A 16,928-nucleotide genomic window follows, 5' to 3' on the forward strand; every position below is an offset into this window, starting at 1 on the left:
TGTTATATACAGCCTGGTTATATACAACATTGGCAGTGTTATATACAGCCTGATTATATACAACATTGGCAGTGTTATATACAGCCTGGTTATATACAACATTGGCAGTGTTATATACAGCCTGGTTATATACAACATTGGCAGTGTTATATACAGCCTGGTTATATACAACATTGGCAGTGTTATATACAGCCTGGTTATATACAACATTGGCAGTGTTATATACAGCCTGATTATATACAACATTGGCAGTGTTATATACAGCCTGGTTATATACAACATTGGCAGTGTTATATACAGCCTGGTTATATACAACATTGGCAGTGTTATATACAGCCTGGTTATATACAACATTGGCAGTGTTATATACAGCCTGGTTATATACAACATTGGCAGTGTTATATACAGCCTGGTTATATACAACATTGGCAGTGTTATATACAGCCTGATTATGTACAACATTGGCAGTTATACAGAAATCCGCTGCAGATCCAGTGTCAGTGCATCCCTATGAGAATACATACTCGCGGCAGGATTGACATTGATTGACAGTATGTAAGTTAACCCCCCCGGCGGCTGGAACATACATCACCTCCTCCCTGCTCCGGTTTGCTTCGGGGGTTCCCTGCGTCTGCTCATCCTGCTCAGCCAATCAGTGCGCTGCCCCGCCGCAGCCACTGATTGGCTGAGCAGGACGTCCTGCTGGGAACCCCTGTACACCCACCACAGTTCTAGAGGAGTCTGCACCATTGGAGCTCTGTCTGCACTACTGGAGCTGAGTAATGGGCTCGGTAAACGGGTGCTGATCTAGGAACAAGTCGGACTGTGGAGACAGGGATGGGGAACCTTCAGCCTTCAAGTTGTTGCACAACTACAACTCCTATAATGCCTGTAGTTTTGTAACAGCTGGAGGGCCGAAGGTTCCCCATCCTTGTTCTAGTACAGGAATGCTTTAGCTTTGGCTGTGCAGGCATGATGGGACTGGAGGGCCTGAGTTTGACACATCTGGTCTAGTAAAACCCTGATCCATCTAACATTGAGCCACATAACCTAACGCAAAGTGGAGTATTTTTAAGGGTAAATTCACACGGATGGATCCGCAGAGGATTTTATGCTGCGAAATCCTGCCGCGGATCCTATGCCGATTACTTCCAATGAGGATACATACTTGCAGCGGGATTTAAAACCCGCTGGGAGTATGTACGTGGAAGCGCCATTAACCCCCCGCCAGTCGGAGCATACTTAACCTCCTCCCCGCTCTGGCTTGCTTCGGGGGTTTTCGGCTTGACATCCCGCTCAGCCAATCAGTGCGCTGCCCCGCCACAGCCACTGATTGGCTGAATGGGACATGAAAACCTAGCGGAGTGGAGGTAAAGTATGCTCCAGCCGGCGGGGGGTTAACTGCGCTTCCACGTACATACTCCCAGCAGGATGTAAATCCCGCTGCAAATATGTAACGGCATTGAAAGTAATCGGCATAGGATCCGCGGCAGGATTTCGCAACATAAAATCCTCTGCGGATCCATCCGTGTGAATTTATCCTAAAAGCAGTCACAACAAGCATTTGTCCCACCAAACACTATCCCACCAGTTCACCATTACATGTGGGTGATAGAGCTATATTGGTGCTATACAGGGATGGCAGCCACCTCTTTCACCTGGTAAAGAATCAGGGGCAGTTCCCAGAATCCATTGGATCTAGGGGATTCAGTCTCTTATGGTGTTACAGGTCTATGTCCATGTCTATGATGGGTTCTACGCAAAGAACAATGGATTATGAGACTCCATGGTGATTTATATTGGAGATTGTTGTGACGTTGTTAGACATTATTTTGGTTGCTTCCTCCTGAATTTAGGGCCATGTCGACAGCTGTCACCTCACTGATGGAGACCAGACCCCTCTTGCATCCATCCTTGCATATGTGCTCCCTATCCTGTGATGGAAGCGTCAGTCATATGTTGAACCACATAGGGTGGCAAAGGATCTGCCATTCTTCAGACAGCACCACCACCTTGGGGAATGTCTTGTATCACTGGTGATGAAGTTCGGCCGGTCCACTGGAGATAAGTCTCAACACCTTTACCTGCAGGATTTCCTGTCGTAAGTTGAACATATGCCACCTTGCCATCTCTATTCCATCGCTGGTTACCACCATAACGCCAAAAGCCTTCATCATGAATCAGACTATCATCCCCCTGGGCTGACTGGGAATGCTGGGAATTATAGCTTTGCAACAGCTTGATGACCACTGCCTTACATCATGGATAGCAAGTCTGGCAGCCAAGCCAATGTGCAGAAGATAAAGTATAAAGGCCGTATTATATGGTCCAACCCTCACTGCAAGCAAGTGCTGATCTGCTAGATGGTCACTCACTGACCGAGCCAATTAAACCGCTTGATAAGTATGTGAGTATGATGTACAGTACTTGTTTTATAGGTGTAAAATAATAAAGATGATTTACTTACCTGTCCAGGCTCCCCCAGTGGGATTCCCCGATCACCGCAGCCGCCTCCTATACCTGTCTCTGCAGGGACGGGCGGCTTAGCCAAACAGTGGCTGAGAAGGGACAGGGCCGTGACCAGTGATTGGCTGAGCAGTCACTGCAGAGATGGGTTCAGAGGAGGCAGTGGTGGCTGCAGTGAGCAGGGAATTACAGAAACAGGCCAGAAGTACACTTGAGGAGCCTGGACAGGTAAGTAAAACATCATTATTATTCTTTATACCCAATCAGCTGCCTGCTGTGCATCACCTATTACACTTAACAAAATGTTGAAAGACAAGGATCAGCCGATGATCAGCTCCTCAGGTGAATGTTGTCTATATTACACAGGATTCTGCCCACTTCATTCGATTTATATGACCGTTCCTAGCGTTAAGACTGTGATCACACATTTCATGTTTTGATTATTGACAGTCATGGTAGTTCAATAAGTTCACCAGTCTAAACAATAGGCACACTGAACACCGTCATATGGACGCCCGATTATTTCATTTGTTTTTTTATACCGTCTATCTTGTTTTCCTGGATGAACAGTGGTGCGGCTGCTATGAACATAACAAGGATCGATAGAGGCAATGGGCAGAACTAGACATAGTGGCTGGTGTAACTCCACAGGGGCATGACTGCCCACCGGAAACTCTGTGCAGGGGCGGATTAACTTTACCATGGGTCCCCACTGAAACTATAGCGCCACTAGCGAGGTGTTCATAGTACAGTATAGACAATGTAATAATACCCTGATTCGTGCAAAGTCAAAGTAAAAAAGCAGCGATTGTTTGCAAATCATAGAAACATAGAAGATTATCGGCAGAAAAAGACCACTGGGTCCATCTAGTCTGCCCTTTTAGTATTTTATGGCAGAACTGCCGCCAGGAGACAATACACCACTGAAAGTACAAGTCTGTTTGGGTGTCCATGGACCCCCGGGAGCTCTGGGCCCTGGGCTACCGCCCGAAACGGACCTTTTATAATCCGCTACTGACTCTGTGCCAGCACTGCCAGGGTAATGTAAAAGAAAAAATGTGATTTCCCTTAAGGGTACAAACCCACACACTGTATACGCAGCAGATCTGCAGCAGATTTGATGGTGCAGATTTGATGCTGTGTTCAGTTATTTAGATCTAATCTGCTGCGTATCGCAGCAGTAAATACGCTGTGTATATGGTGTGTGAGTTTGTACCCTTATGGTACATTCACTTTAAGCATAGCCTGACTTCTTGATAAATCATGAAACACTGTAAAGTCATGAATGCCTGGAAAGAAAGTTCTTAGAAGCTATGTTCTGCAACCATCAAGTATATTATCCTACCAAGTGTTGTAACCATCAAGTTTTTTATGCTCCTTACTGTGAACATTGGTGAGGACCAAAAAGTTCTTTATTAATCCATCAGTAAGGTGAGCTCCCCCCAACATAAAGAATCAACAAAACTCCAACCTTGATTAGTTTTATTCTTACACAAGATCTTGTGAGGATGTCCTATCAAAGGAGAAACATGTCAGATCATAAAACGTCCCTCATCCTGTCCCAATACTGCGTATTAGGTGTCCTAGAGCTGGTAATGTGATTCAGACAGTTTAGATACACAGAACATAATATGAAAGACTATATTAATTTTTCTCTTTATGGGTATCTTCAGCACATACTCTACAGATGTTATGTCTGAGTGTTCATACCCGTACCGTTCGGGAGATAGAGCCGGCAGAAGACACACTAAGCACGCTCCTCTCCTGGCTCTGTGTCACGTGATCAGTCGGAGCTCTATGGAGCCAGTCGGGAGAGGCCCACGCTTAGTGCGGTCTCCTGATCGGTACGGGTCTGAACACTCAGACCTGGACTGATCAAAACTTGCGAAGTGAAAGTGACACTTAATGTGTGATATCCATTAAAAATAATTATTTCAAGCAAGATCCTTAAAACTCCAAACCTACTTGATATCACATTGTCGGCCTACATAAGAGTGATCAAAACAGCAATTCCCATAAATATAAAGACAACAAGAAAACAAAGCCCTAACATGTTTCTCCCTAAAATCTTGAGGATCAAACATCAATATAAACAAAAGCATCACCAGATCCATTAGTATAGTAATAAATCACAAAGCCACATAAAAATGGGGGAATGATACCACCTACTCAAATGACTAAGGGGCCTTTTCTACGGGAGCGATAATCGGCCCAATTTGGCCGATTATCGCTTGGTGGAATAGAGAAAACGATCAGCCGATGATCGTGTCATCGGCTGATCGTTTATTTAGGCCCAGACCTAAAATCATCAGTCCTCCACCGCGCATCGCTACGGTGGAATAGCGGTGCGAGGCGGCGACTGATGATTTGAGAAGCACCATACATGACCTGGCAGGACTTCTCTTCCGCCGCGGCCAGTGATTAGCTGAGCGATCTGACAGTCAGTCAGGCCGCTCCGGAGCCGCTGGTGCTGTGCCGCGGGACCCGGGGAGAAAGACGGAGTGGAGGAGAAGTCCTGCCAGGTAATGTATGCTGTATGATCGCTCAACGATCATCGGACCGTGGAATAGGCCCAGTAAACGAGCGCCGATCTAGCAGATCGGCGCTCGTTTACATTGTTGCTCGGGCCCTAACTTGGAGATTTAATCCTGATTCACATGAGCATCCCACGTGTGCTAATGTATACCAGGCACGTATGGTCAAATTCTAATGAGAACAGAAATTAGTTAAATGATATTGTGCAGTAATATCCCCATAGATAACAGGCAACATGGAGGGGCCCAGTGAAGGTGGTGGTGAAGGTGTGTAAGTGTTTGATGGGGTCACACAACTCATAGAAGGACAGCCGTCCAGCCTCGTGGTCCAGACACATCCTATATCTACTTGCAACAGGGACGTGAGGCAGATAGACTCTACTGCTATCATGTATCACTGAGCATAGAGTCTCACACATGCACAAGCACCAGGACTTGTCGTTGAACCCAAGACATGAGCCTTCTCCTTTCCGGTCTATACTGGGGTAACACATCCCTACACTCCAGTTCTTTGAGTACTTACCATTTATTTCCCATTCCCAGTAATGGCTGCCTGAGGAAAATGTCTTGGTGCTCAGGACCTGGGGATATGTCTGAAATTTCTCTGGTGTGGCTGGTCTACTGTTGCATTTACCATCATTCCATGTAATACTTCTATCTGACACAATCAGTGGATCAAAATTAGTATAACGATCAAGTACTATGTCGGAAACCTTCTCCTCTTCTACGTCGACCTTTAAACCAGATACAATGTCCGCTAACCCTGTCTGCAATGTCACCAACACTGCCCGCTCATCCAGTCCACTGATACTTTGGACCTTGGCATCGTAGGCTTGTCTCTCCTCACCATCCGTCTTCTCGGTATCACAGAAGTCTTCTCGTCTCGACTTCTGTTCTTTTAAGACCATTAATGGATCGCTCATGTTACATAGAATCTCAATGGCCGACATCTTCACGGACAGCTCCAACTTCTTTACTTCCAGTTGTTGGATCAGATCTGAGATGGGGTTTGTCACCTTCTCCTCTTGCCGAGAAATCTCGCCCAGGACCCTCCCCTCTAACTCATCTACCTGTCTCCTGATGTCTATGAAGAGAGTGGTGACGGTCTCGGTCAGTCGAGTCGCTCTTTCTTGTTCTGCTCTCCTCCGTTCCTGTAGACTTTGGCCTTTCTCCTCAGCTTCCGCTCTTTTCACCAGCAGCTCAGTCAGAATAGTTTTCAGCATCTCCTTCTTCTTGTTGGAGGCCTCGGTCAGCTGCTCCACCTTATGTCCTGCATGCTCTCCGGCCAGGCAGCAGGTGACACAGATACATGAGGCATCCTGGGTGCAGTAGTATTCCAGAATCTTCTTGTGGACAGAACACTTTCTGCGGTGCAGGGAAGCGCTGGGCTCAGATAGGACGTGCTCTGGTGACTTGCTGTGGACTCTCAGATGATCCTCACAAAGAGAAGCTTCACAATGGAGACAGGACCTAACAGCAGCTACAGGAGAGTGCACACAATACGTGCAGAAAACCCCCTCCGCCGTCTCCTCAGGCTGGGATGTGAGGCATCTCGCTATAACATTACGGAGCGTTATATTCCTGTGTAGTGCAGGACGTTCCTGGAACTCCTCTCTACATTCAGGACAGCTGTAAGCTCCGACCCCCTCCTGTGCACCCAGCACACGATCAATACAGTCCCGGCAGAAGTTGTGTCCACACCTCAGGGTGATGCCCGTCCGCCATCTTGTGCCAAACGTCATCTTCGGCCGGCCGGAGAAGCTCTCCGATCAGCGTCATCAGCCGCGATTGGCTGAGCACAGTTATGCTCTGCCAATCGCGGCTGAGCATCTGATGACGCGGCAGAGGGCGGCCGGCACTCGGTACGATCGGAGAGCTTCGGCCGGCCGGCCGAAGATGACATCACTTTCAGAAGATCGGAGACGGTGTGGACACAGATCAGGTATGTATAATGCACCACACTTCCGGGTACACGTGCGGGGGTGGGGGGACACAGGCAAGGGGCGATTCACAGACATAACATACATTACAAAGTTGTATAACTTTGTAATGTGTGTTATTCTGTGAATAATTTCTTAGTGCCGCACTACCCCATTAAGGAGCCTATTTAACAGCTATACTTACTGTATCCAGGTCCAGTCTCCTGAAGGCAGCTATACTTACTGTATCCAGGTCCAGTCTCCTGAAGGCTTCTATATAACAGCTATATTTACTGTATCCAGGTCCAGTCTCCTGAAGGCAGCTATATAACAGCTATACTTACTGTATCCAGGCCCAGTCTCCTGAAGGCAGCTATATAACAGCTATACTTACTGTATCCAGGTCCAGTCTCCTGAAGGCAGCTATATAACAGCTATACTTACTGTTTCCAGGTCCAGTCTCCTGAAGGCAGCTATACTTACAAGAAATCCAGGTCCAGTCTCCTGAAGCTTTTTAGTTTTGTGCTGGTTGAAAAAAAGAGACTAAACACATGAAGTTCCGGTGTAACAGGCCAGAGTATACCCCAGCCCAGACTATACCCGGGGTTAAAATGGCCTAGGCTAGATTATACCCCGGGTATATTTTGGCCTAGGCTATTTTATACCCCGGGGTATATTTTGGCCTAGGCCAATTCATACCCCCTCAGGCCATTTTCTACCCCCATGAAATTAGTAGCATTGAGTCATAACAAGAAATACTTAATTTTTTTACATTTTATTGGGGATTCGGCTTTGTCTGTGAGAAGCTGCTGATGTAAATCTTAAAAATCTAAACACATAGGAGGAGATTTATCAAACATGGGGGAAGATTTATCAAACATAGTGTAAAGTGAAACTGGCTCTGTTGCCCCTAGCAACCAATCAGATTCCACCTTTCATTCCTCACAGACTCTTTGGAAAATGAAAAGTGGAATCTGATTGGTTGCTAGGGGCTACTGAGCCAGTTTTACTTTACACCATGTTTGATAAATCTCCCTCATGGTGTTAAGTGAAACTGGCTCAGTTGCCCCTAACAACCAATTCACCTTTTTCATTTTCCAAAGAGTCTGTGAGGAATGAAAGGTGGAATCTGATTGGTTGCCTCCCCCATAGGCCCTGTTCACACTGAGCAAGAACGTTGAAATTCCACGGCGGAGCGCTCCACCGCGGAATCCCGCCGTGCTCAGTGTCTCACTGTGAGTGAAGGAGTGAAGGCGTCCGCTTCCTCCTGTCATTGTCCTGACATGTCATTTCTTTGAGCAGAGAGCGGCGGCAGCGGAAGAGCGCACGCCCCCTCCTTCACTCAAAGCAGCACACTGAGCGGAGGAGCGCTCTGCCGCGGAATTCTGACATTCTTGCTCAGTGTGAACGGGGCCATAGGGGACATTTATCATTATGGGTTTTTTTTGGCTAATAAGGAGATTTTGTGCACTTCATAAATACCTGTCCAAGACTTATTATGGGTTTTGCGCTGTTTTACATCAGTTTTCAATGCCTGCATCTTTTTTCAATGTATGCAAGGGGGAGGGGGTTGTTCTATTAACTAATTTTCAAGTGCAAATTTACATTTTTTTGCGCAAAATCCTACCCTAGCATAGCTTTGTAGCCAAGCTGTTTTAGACTGGGTTCACACTGTGTTATTGCAGTCCATTTTTTTTCCCATTAGTTTTTTTGCAAAATGGATGAGAAAAAAGGAAGCGTTTGTGTGCCTCTATTTTGATCAGTTTTTCCGTTAATCAGTTTTTCCATTCCATAATAAAAAAAACTAATAAAAATGCATCCTTTTTTTTAGCGTACACAAATACTGTGGTTGAGCGCATTTTTGTGTACACTAAAAAAAGATGCGTTTTGATACGTTTTTCAATCCATTTTTTTTTTTTTTGCAAAAAGGATGAAAAAAACCGGACTGCAAAAAACGCATAAATTGTGCAATACATTTTGCAAGATGTAGTAAGGCACTTGCGTCTAATGATGATTTTTTGCGCAACAACCGTAAAATTTTGCACAGCCCATAAAAACCTCCACCTGCTTAAAGGGAGCCTGTCACTTGGGACGCGAGCACAGAGCCCGCCTGACCCCCCGGTGCAGCTCCCGGATACTTACCCATTGCGATGAGTCCTGTTCCTGGAGCCGGTCCCGGGACGAAGATATCAGCGCCCGAAGCCGTGCGCGCGCGCTGTATGCAAATGAGCAGAGATGAGTCCGATGCCCATAGAGAATGACGGCTCCGTCATTCTCTATGAGCGTCGGACTCATCTCAGCAGCGCGCGCGCACGGCTTCGGGCGCTGAAATCTTCGTCCCGGGATCGGCTCCAGGAACAGGACTCATCACAATGGGTAAGTATCCGGGAGCTGCACCGGGGGGTCAGGCGGGCTCTGTGCCCGTGTCCCCGGTGACAGGTTCTCTTTAAATAGTGCAGATGATGCAGTGATGGGACAGTGCCACCTACTGTCAGCTCAATGTAAGCACTGTTCTGTATATCCCAACAAGAGGAAGCAGCTGTGTGTCAGAGTATGATGAAAAAAAATTAAAAAAAATCTGCACACTTTTCAACAAATTAGAGATAAAGTTAAAAAAAACAGTGAAGTGATAACATTACTATGACCTGGAGAGATATATTCTGGCCTAGGCCATTTTATACCCGGGTATAATCTGGATGGGGGTTAAACTGGCCTGCTACACCGGCCTGTACAGAGAGTCCACGGCTCAATGAGTCTGTCAATCACATGACTGTCTTCTCTGTGAGTGCAGATGATCTGGGAAACACGGCACCCTCCTGTTTCTGAACTCTTTGAAGAAAAAAAATAACAGTCAAAACACCGAAAGTGCCATGTTTTCCACAGGGAAAAAAAATTATGAATGTAAATTGTAATTGAAAGCTTTAACGACAGTGACACTTTAAGTTTAAGTTGAATCTGTGTGTGAACAACTTCAAATAACGTCCGCCAATAAATGTCCTGAAGCTTTTGTTATTACCACATTTGAATCCCTATGTACGGGTACAGGCCCGCTTCTGCACTCCCTTTCTACTCTTCATGCCACGTTGGGCTCCCCTCAGGACATACCTCACCCTTCATATCTACCTGCGTGGGAGAGGGACCTTGAGGTCTTCTTGTCAGATATACAAGCCTCTCATATCATCTCCATGACTCACAATGCCTCAATATCCAGTCACTATCAAGAAGCAAGTTTTAAATTACCGGTACCAGGTACCATCCCGACTCCGCGAGTTCTTCCCTGAAGTTTCTTTAACTCAACTTGCTTGAGGGGCTGTGGCGCTGAGGGTACGCCCCTCCATACTTTTTGGAGTTGCCCAAAGTTCTCCAACTTCTGGAGAGAAGTCTAGAAAATCACTCCATCATCCATTCACCATTCTCTCCTGTATAATCCAGCCCTCTATTTGCTACATTTATCTGACATGCCTTTGGAGTAGTTTCACACCTGGTCGATGCAGTGAAAACTTGTATCCCTGTGCCGTGGAGACGTCCAGAACCACCCTCCATAACCCTCTGGCTACGCAAGGCTGACAGCATATACCACATGGAGGATCTAACCACACAACTTCAATACAAATTATATGTATATATATATATTATATATATATATATATATATATATATATATATATATATATATATATATATATATTTCCCTGTATCTACTAGTACAACCAAGTTATCTGCAGCTGTAGTAAGACTACCAGTCCCATCATGCTTTTACTTCCGTTTTCTTTCAAATCAACTGCTGCCATGACGTGCCAGAGATTTGTAATTTACTTCTATTAAAAAATCTCAAGTCTTCCAGTACTTATCAGCTGCTGATGTCCTGCAGGAAGTGTTGTATTCTTTCCAGTCTGGAGAGCAGGACAGGTTTTGTATGGGAATTTGCTACTGCTCTGGACAGTTCCTGACATGGACAAAGGTGGCAGCAGAGAGCACTGTGTCAGACTGGAAAGAAAATACCACTTCCTGCTAGACACACAGCAGCTGATAAGTACTGGAAGACTTAAGATTTTTTAATAGAAGTAAATTACAAATCTCTGGCACTTTATGGCACCAGTTGATTTGAAAGAAAAAATATTTTTGGTGAACTACCCCTTTAATTGTTTACACAAGGTTGTGCACCAACAGCTTCTTTCCAGACTATGACCCCTTGCTCCTGCTATTTCACTTAATTTCATTTGATTGTACATTGTTACCAGGATGCAAAATGTGGTGTGAATGAAGCCTTACACAACATCTCGTGGAACGGAGTGGTGTGCACAGAGTATAATGGTGCCCGGAGGCTCAGGGTACAGGATGGGTGGTGTCTGCTGCCTGACTATTAGACGCTCAACCAGTTTTTGTCAGCTTGACTGCAGAGAATGACACCAGCTGTAATGGCTGTGATCCTGAAAACTTTTCTTTACTAAACTAGAATAATAGTGGGACAGACAGAATTGCCAGCAAAATATTGCAGCCACACTATTATTTTACACCAATTCTTAAAGGGGTTTCTTCTAGAAACAGCACCACTCTTGTCCTCAGTTTGTGTGTGGTATTGCAGCTCAGTTCTATTGAAGTGAATGAAGCTGAACAAGCATCTGCTCATTTGTTAGCTGATTGCTGGTTCTTTAACATGCAACTTTTTTTTGCGCTATAACAGGTCCATTTTAAAGGGCCTTAAAGGGGTATTCCCCTAGACTCTAATGGTCCTTTTACACGGAACGATAATTTGCCCGATTGCACGATTAACGATTTTGAATGAACAATGTTTTTTTTTATAACGATCAGCTATTAGACGGAACGATACATCGTACGGAAAAATCGTTATGCGATCGTTTTGCGATCGTTTAAGCCTATCTCACACATAGGTGAAATTGTTGAAAGACTGTTTACACTGAACGATCTGCGAATTTTTTGCGAACGATCAACGATAATTTGAGAACATGTTGAAAGATCAGAATGAACGATTTCTCGCTCGTCGTTTGCTCGTTCGCTGCGTTTACACATACAATTATTGTTCAAATTCGATCGTTATCGTGAAAAAATGAACGATAAATCGTTCCGTGTAAAAGGACCATTAGTTATATAGTTATACTTGTAGAACTCGTCAAGTTAAATATTTTTGCACATTTAACAAACTTGCCTCCTTCTCCTAATATTCCACTCTTTGTTTCCCAATGCTGACAGCTTGTTGTCTAGGTTACCAACCACCAATCTGTTCTATAAGCAGTGGTCTGGCTGGTACATACATATATATATATATATATATATATATATATATATATATATATATATATAGATAAAGTGTGTGTGTATATATATATATATATATATATATATATATACACACACACACACAATGGGGGACATTTATCACCCTGGAAGCTGGTAAAGATTTGGTACGCCGAGCGCAGGGTTGGCCACATGCGCCTCTTAGTGGATGCAGCCGGGAAAAGGGGGTGGGGCCTAATTTAAGACCGGCTTACGAGTACGCCAGTCTTAATAACTGTCCCCCAATATCTCTACAAGTCAAAACCATCATGGAGATCTATCAAACTGGTGTAAAGTAGAATTGGCCCAGTTGCCCCTAGCAACCAATCAGATTCATTTTACAAGCAATCTGTGAAGAATAAACATTGGGGGAGATTTATCAATGTGAAACTGGCTCAGTTACCCCTAGCAACCAATCAGATTCCACCTTTCATTTTCCAAAGAGTCTGTGAGGAATGAAAGGTGGAATCTGATTGGTTGCTAGGGGCAACTGAGCCAGTTTCACTTTACACCATGTTTGATAAATTTCCCCAATTGTGATTTGACTGGTTGCTAGGGGCAACTGACCCAATCCTACTTTTCACCACCTTGATAAATCTCCCCCAATATCTATATATACCCCTGACCATTGTTTTTAGCGTGATGATCGGTAACCTAGACAACAAGCGTTCAACAATGGGAGGGAAACAGTAGAATATCAGGGGAAGGAGACACGTTTGCTAAATTAATGTATATGCAAAAATATGTAACTTGACAAGTATATTAGTAGAGATGAGAATGCCCCTTTAAGGCTGTGTTCACACATGGTGTCAACTGGTAAACTCCCATGAGTCGTATAATAAGGGCCCATAAAGCCACTGGGCAGAACTAGATATAGGGGGAGATTTATCAAACATGGTGTAAAGTGAAACTGGCTCAGTTGCCCCTAGCAACCAATCAGATTCCACCTTTCATTCTTCACAGACTCTTTGGAAAATGAAAGGTGGATTCTGATTGGTTGCTAGGGGCAACTGAGCCAGTTTCACTTTACACCATGTTTGATACATCTCCCCCATAGTGTCTGGTGCAACCCCACAGGAAGTGGGTATGTGGGCAGGCCGTAGCAAGGAGTAGCCTCCCAGAGACCTACAAAGACACAGCAGGAACTGGCAAAAGCCCATAACCTGACTGAGGAACCTTTGAAGACTGCAAAGACCTGAATACGTGAAAAGGAAACGCCCAGGAGATGTCTGTGAAAGTTTATGTTCTGCAACCATCAAGTGTATTGTCCTACCAAGAGTTGTAACCATCAAGTGTATTGTCCTATTCCATCAGCATTTTCGCCCCCCCCCCCCCTCCCCGAACATATAGAATCAACAGTGCTCCAAAAATGCTTTGCAACACCTTAGTAAGTTTTATTCTTACAAATGCAGATACATCTGAACACTATTTATACACTGTGTGAACATACCGCTACACTGCAGGACCCTAAAAAATACACACACAGTGGTAGTACTGTTACATATAACAAAATTACAGAAATCTATAGAAGATAGAGATAAGTGTGATGTGGACACAGCAAAAATACAATTCACAGAATCATAGGCCTCAATGAAAACTGAACTTATACTCAATGGGGGGGATTTACGAAGGGTACGCCAGAGGCGTTTGCCAGGGAGAAGGTGCAGATTCGCCCCTTCTCCCTGGAGTACGCCCCCGAAGGGCGGGCTGACGGAGCATGGGTGGGGTGGCCTCCTCCCGCGCCTCATTTATCATGATTTGCACAAATCTACTCCTGCTGGAAGCAGGTGTAGATTTGGTACGCCAGGCGCAGATTCAGGCGCCGGTCGCATTCACTAAGAGGCGTATGACTCTTGGTGAATCCTGCTGCGAAAAAGAGGGCGGGGCTTAATATAAGACCAACGTACTTGTACGCCGGTCTTCGTAAATCCCCCCCAATATGGCCTAAAAATAATAATCATTTCAAGCAAAATCCCCAAATTAATACCCCAGACCTACTTAATATCAAACAGGGTAAATAACATTGTCGGCCTACACAAGAGTGATTACAACAGCAATTCCTAGGAATATGAAGACTACAAGAAAACAAAAAGTCCCAACATGTTTCTCCCTAAAAGTTTGGGGGGTTCATCAGGGGACTTATGAGACATATGGGAGGAAACATCAATATAAACAAAAACATAACCAGATCCAGTGGTATAGTAATAAATACCAAGCAGCCATGTAAGAGGGGGAATGACTAATGTATGTGCTAATGTATACCCGGCACGTATGATCAAATACGCTCCCTTCAACTGATAACTCTTTGAAGGGGTATTCTGCCGAAATTCTGTAGTGTGCACATACCCTCATAGAGAGACCATGCTTAACTGTTGCCTTCCGGCGATGTCTCTGGGTCAGGTTCACACCTGAATGACGGCCCGCTCAGCCAATCACTATTTGCGGGAGGACAGCACAGTGATTGGCTGATCGGGCTGTCACTCAGCTCACAACCCAGAGATAGAAATTAGTTAAATGATATTGTGCAGTTATTTCCCCATAGATAACAGGCAACATGGAGGGGCCCAGTAAAGGTGGTGGTGAAGGTGTGTAAGTGTTTGATGGGGTCACACAGCTCATAAAAGGACAGCCGCCCAGCCTCGTAATCCAGACACATCCTGTATCTACTTGCAACAGGGACGTGAGGCAGATAGACTCTACTGCTATCATGTATCACTGAGCTTTTACTCCCATAAATCCACAAGCACCAGGACTTATTATTGAACCCAAGACATGACCGTTCTCCCATCCTCTCCATACGGGGGTAACACATCCCTACACTCCAGCTCTGTCCGTAAGATACTTCCCATTCCCAGTAATGGCTGCCTGAAGCAAATGTCTTGGTGCTCAGAACCTGGGGATATGTCTGAAATCTCTCGGGTGTGGCTGGTCTATTGTAGTTGTAGCCATTATTCCATGTAATAATTCTATCTGACATATTGAGTTGATCCTGAACAGTATGAAGATCAAATACTATGTCGGAAACCTTCTGTTCTACACCGACCTTTACACTAGATACAATGTCCGCTAACCCTGTCTGCAATGTCACCAACACCGCCCGCTCATCCGGTCCACCTATACTTTGGACCTTGGCATCGTAGGCTTGTCTTGCCTCAGCATCCGTCTTCTCGGTATCACAGAAGTCTTCTCGTCCCGACTTCTCTTCTTTTAAGACCATCAATGGATCCCTCATGTTGCACAGCCTCTCAATGGCCGACATCTTCACGGACAGCTCCGCCTTCATTATTTCCAGTTGTTGGATCAGTTCGGAGATGGAGTTTGTTGCTTGCTCCTCCTGCTGAGAAATCTCGCCCAGGACCTTCTTCTCTAAGTCATCTACCTGTCTCCTGATGTCTATGAAGAGAGTGGTGACGGTCTCGGTCAGTCGAGTCGCTCTTTCTTGTTCTGCTCTCCTCCGTTCCTGTAGACTTTGGCCTTTCTCCTCAGCTTCCGCTCTTTTCACCAGCAGCTCAGTAAGAATAGTTTTCAGCATCTCCTTCTTCTTGTTCGAGGCCTCGGTCAGCTGCTCCACCTTATGTCCTGCATGCTCTCCAGCCAGGCAGCAGGTGACACAGATACATGAGGCATCCTGGGTGCAGTAGTATTCCAGAATCTTCTTGTGGACAGAACATTTTCTGCGGTGCAGGGAAGCGCTGGGCTCAGATAGGACGTGCTCCGGTGACTTGCTGTGGACTCTCAGATGATCCTCACACAGAGAAACTTCACAATGTAGACAGGACCTAACAGCAGCTACAGGAGGGTGCACACAATAAGTGCAGAAAACCCCCTCCGCCGTCTCCTCGGGCTGGGATGTGAGGCATCTCGCTATAATGTTATGTAGCGTTATATTCCTCTGTAGAGTAGGACGTTCCCGGAACTCTTCTTTACATTCGGGACAGCTGTACGCTCCGACGCCCTCTTGTGCACCGAGAAAACGATCAATACAGTCCCGGCAGAAGTTGTGTCCACACCTCAGGGTGACCGGATCTGTATAGACGTTCAGACAGATGGAGCAGCTCAGCTCTTCCCTCAGATCTGCAGTTGCCATCACGGACAGAAGGAAGTCTAGTGCGACGTCTATGAGCTTCTTCTACAAGTCAGCAGGAACAGAAAGCAAAGAAGAGGAGAGTTTATTTCCTGAAGGTTCAACCAATGAATCTGAAGTTTAGACGTGAAGCAGGGTGGAGTTATGATATCACATCTGGGTGTGGAGATGACACTGCAGATCTGCTCAGCTCTCTGCTCCATGTGGTTTAGCTTAAAGGGATGTAGTTTCTCTGGAAAGAGAGCCTGGTTGTTCAATGGGCTCCTTGTGCTACAATTGTGTCATAACAGACAGGGGCATAGCTAGGACTCTTGTGGCCCCATGAGTCCTGTGCAGGTCCCCCATACTCACCTGGCTCAGTGCAGTTCTTTGGTGTTCCTTCGTTCTCCCAGCTTCTTGACACACAAGTGAGCTGCTGTCCCCCAGTGTGAACTACTCCCTGGGGCAATCTGCTGTCAGTGGCAAGTACCAATTAGGCAGACCACGCATTGTCTAGGGGGGGGGGGGGCACCATGTATAACTGGTCACGTTATATCGATACCATGCCTACAATTTGTGCTTACACTTAAGGCCCTATTACATGGCTGTAGTATGGAAGTAAGACAGCACTCTGCTATAGTGGTGGTGCTT

The 16,928-nt window shown here is 45.5% G+C and overlaps 1 protein-coding gene across 1 annotated transcript; it reads right to left on the minus strand.

Annotated features, from left to right (window-relative positions):
• Window positions 1-652: 652 nt before the first annotated feature.
• Window positions 653-16,356, minus strand: LOC138771905 (E3 ubiquitin/ISG15 ligase TRIM25-like). Its single transcript, XM_069951907.1, has 7 exons — window positions 14,735-16,356; window positions 13,987-14,080; window positions 12,841-12,868; window positions 9,652-9,748; window positions 5,524-6,450; window positions 2,077-2,249; window positions 653-757 (listed from the first exon to the last, which is right to left on the minus strand). Exons 1-7 carry the CDS (start codon window positions 16,299-16,301, stop codon window positions 653-655), a joined length of 2,991 nt encoding a protein of 996 aa, XP_069808008.1. The 5' UTR covers window positions 16,302-16,356.
• Between the last annotated feature and the right edge of the window lie 572 nt (window positions 16,357-16,928).

Source organism: Dendropsophus ebraccatus, chromosome 14, assembly GCF_027789765.1.
Source record: "Dendropsophus ebraccatus isolate aDenEbr1 chromosome 14, aDenEbr1.pat, whole genome shotgun sequence".
Lineage (NCBI taxonomy): Eukaryota > Metazoa > Chordata > Amphibia > Anura > Hylidae > Dendropsophus > Dendropsophus ebraccatus.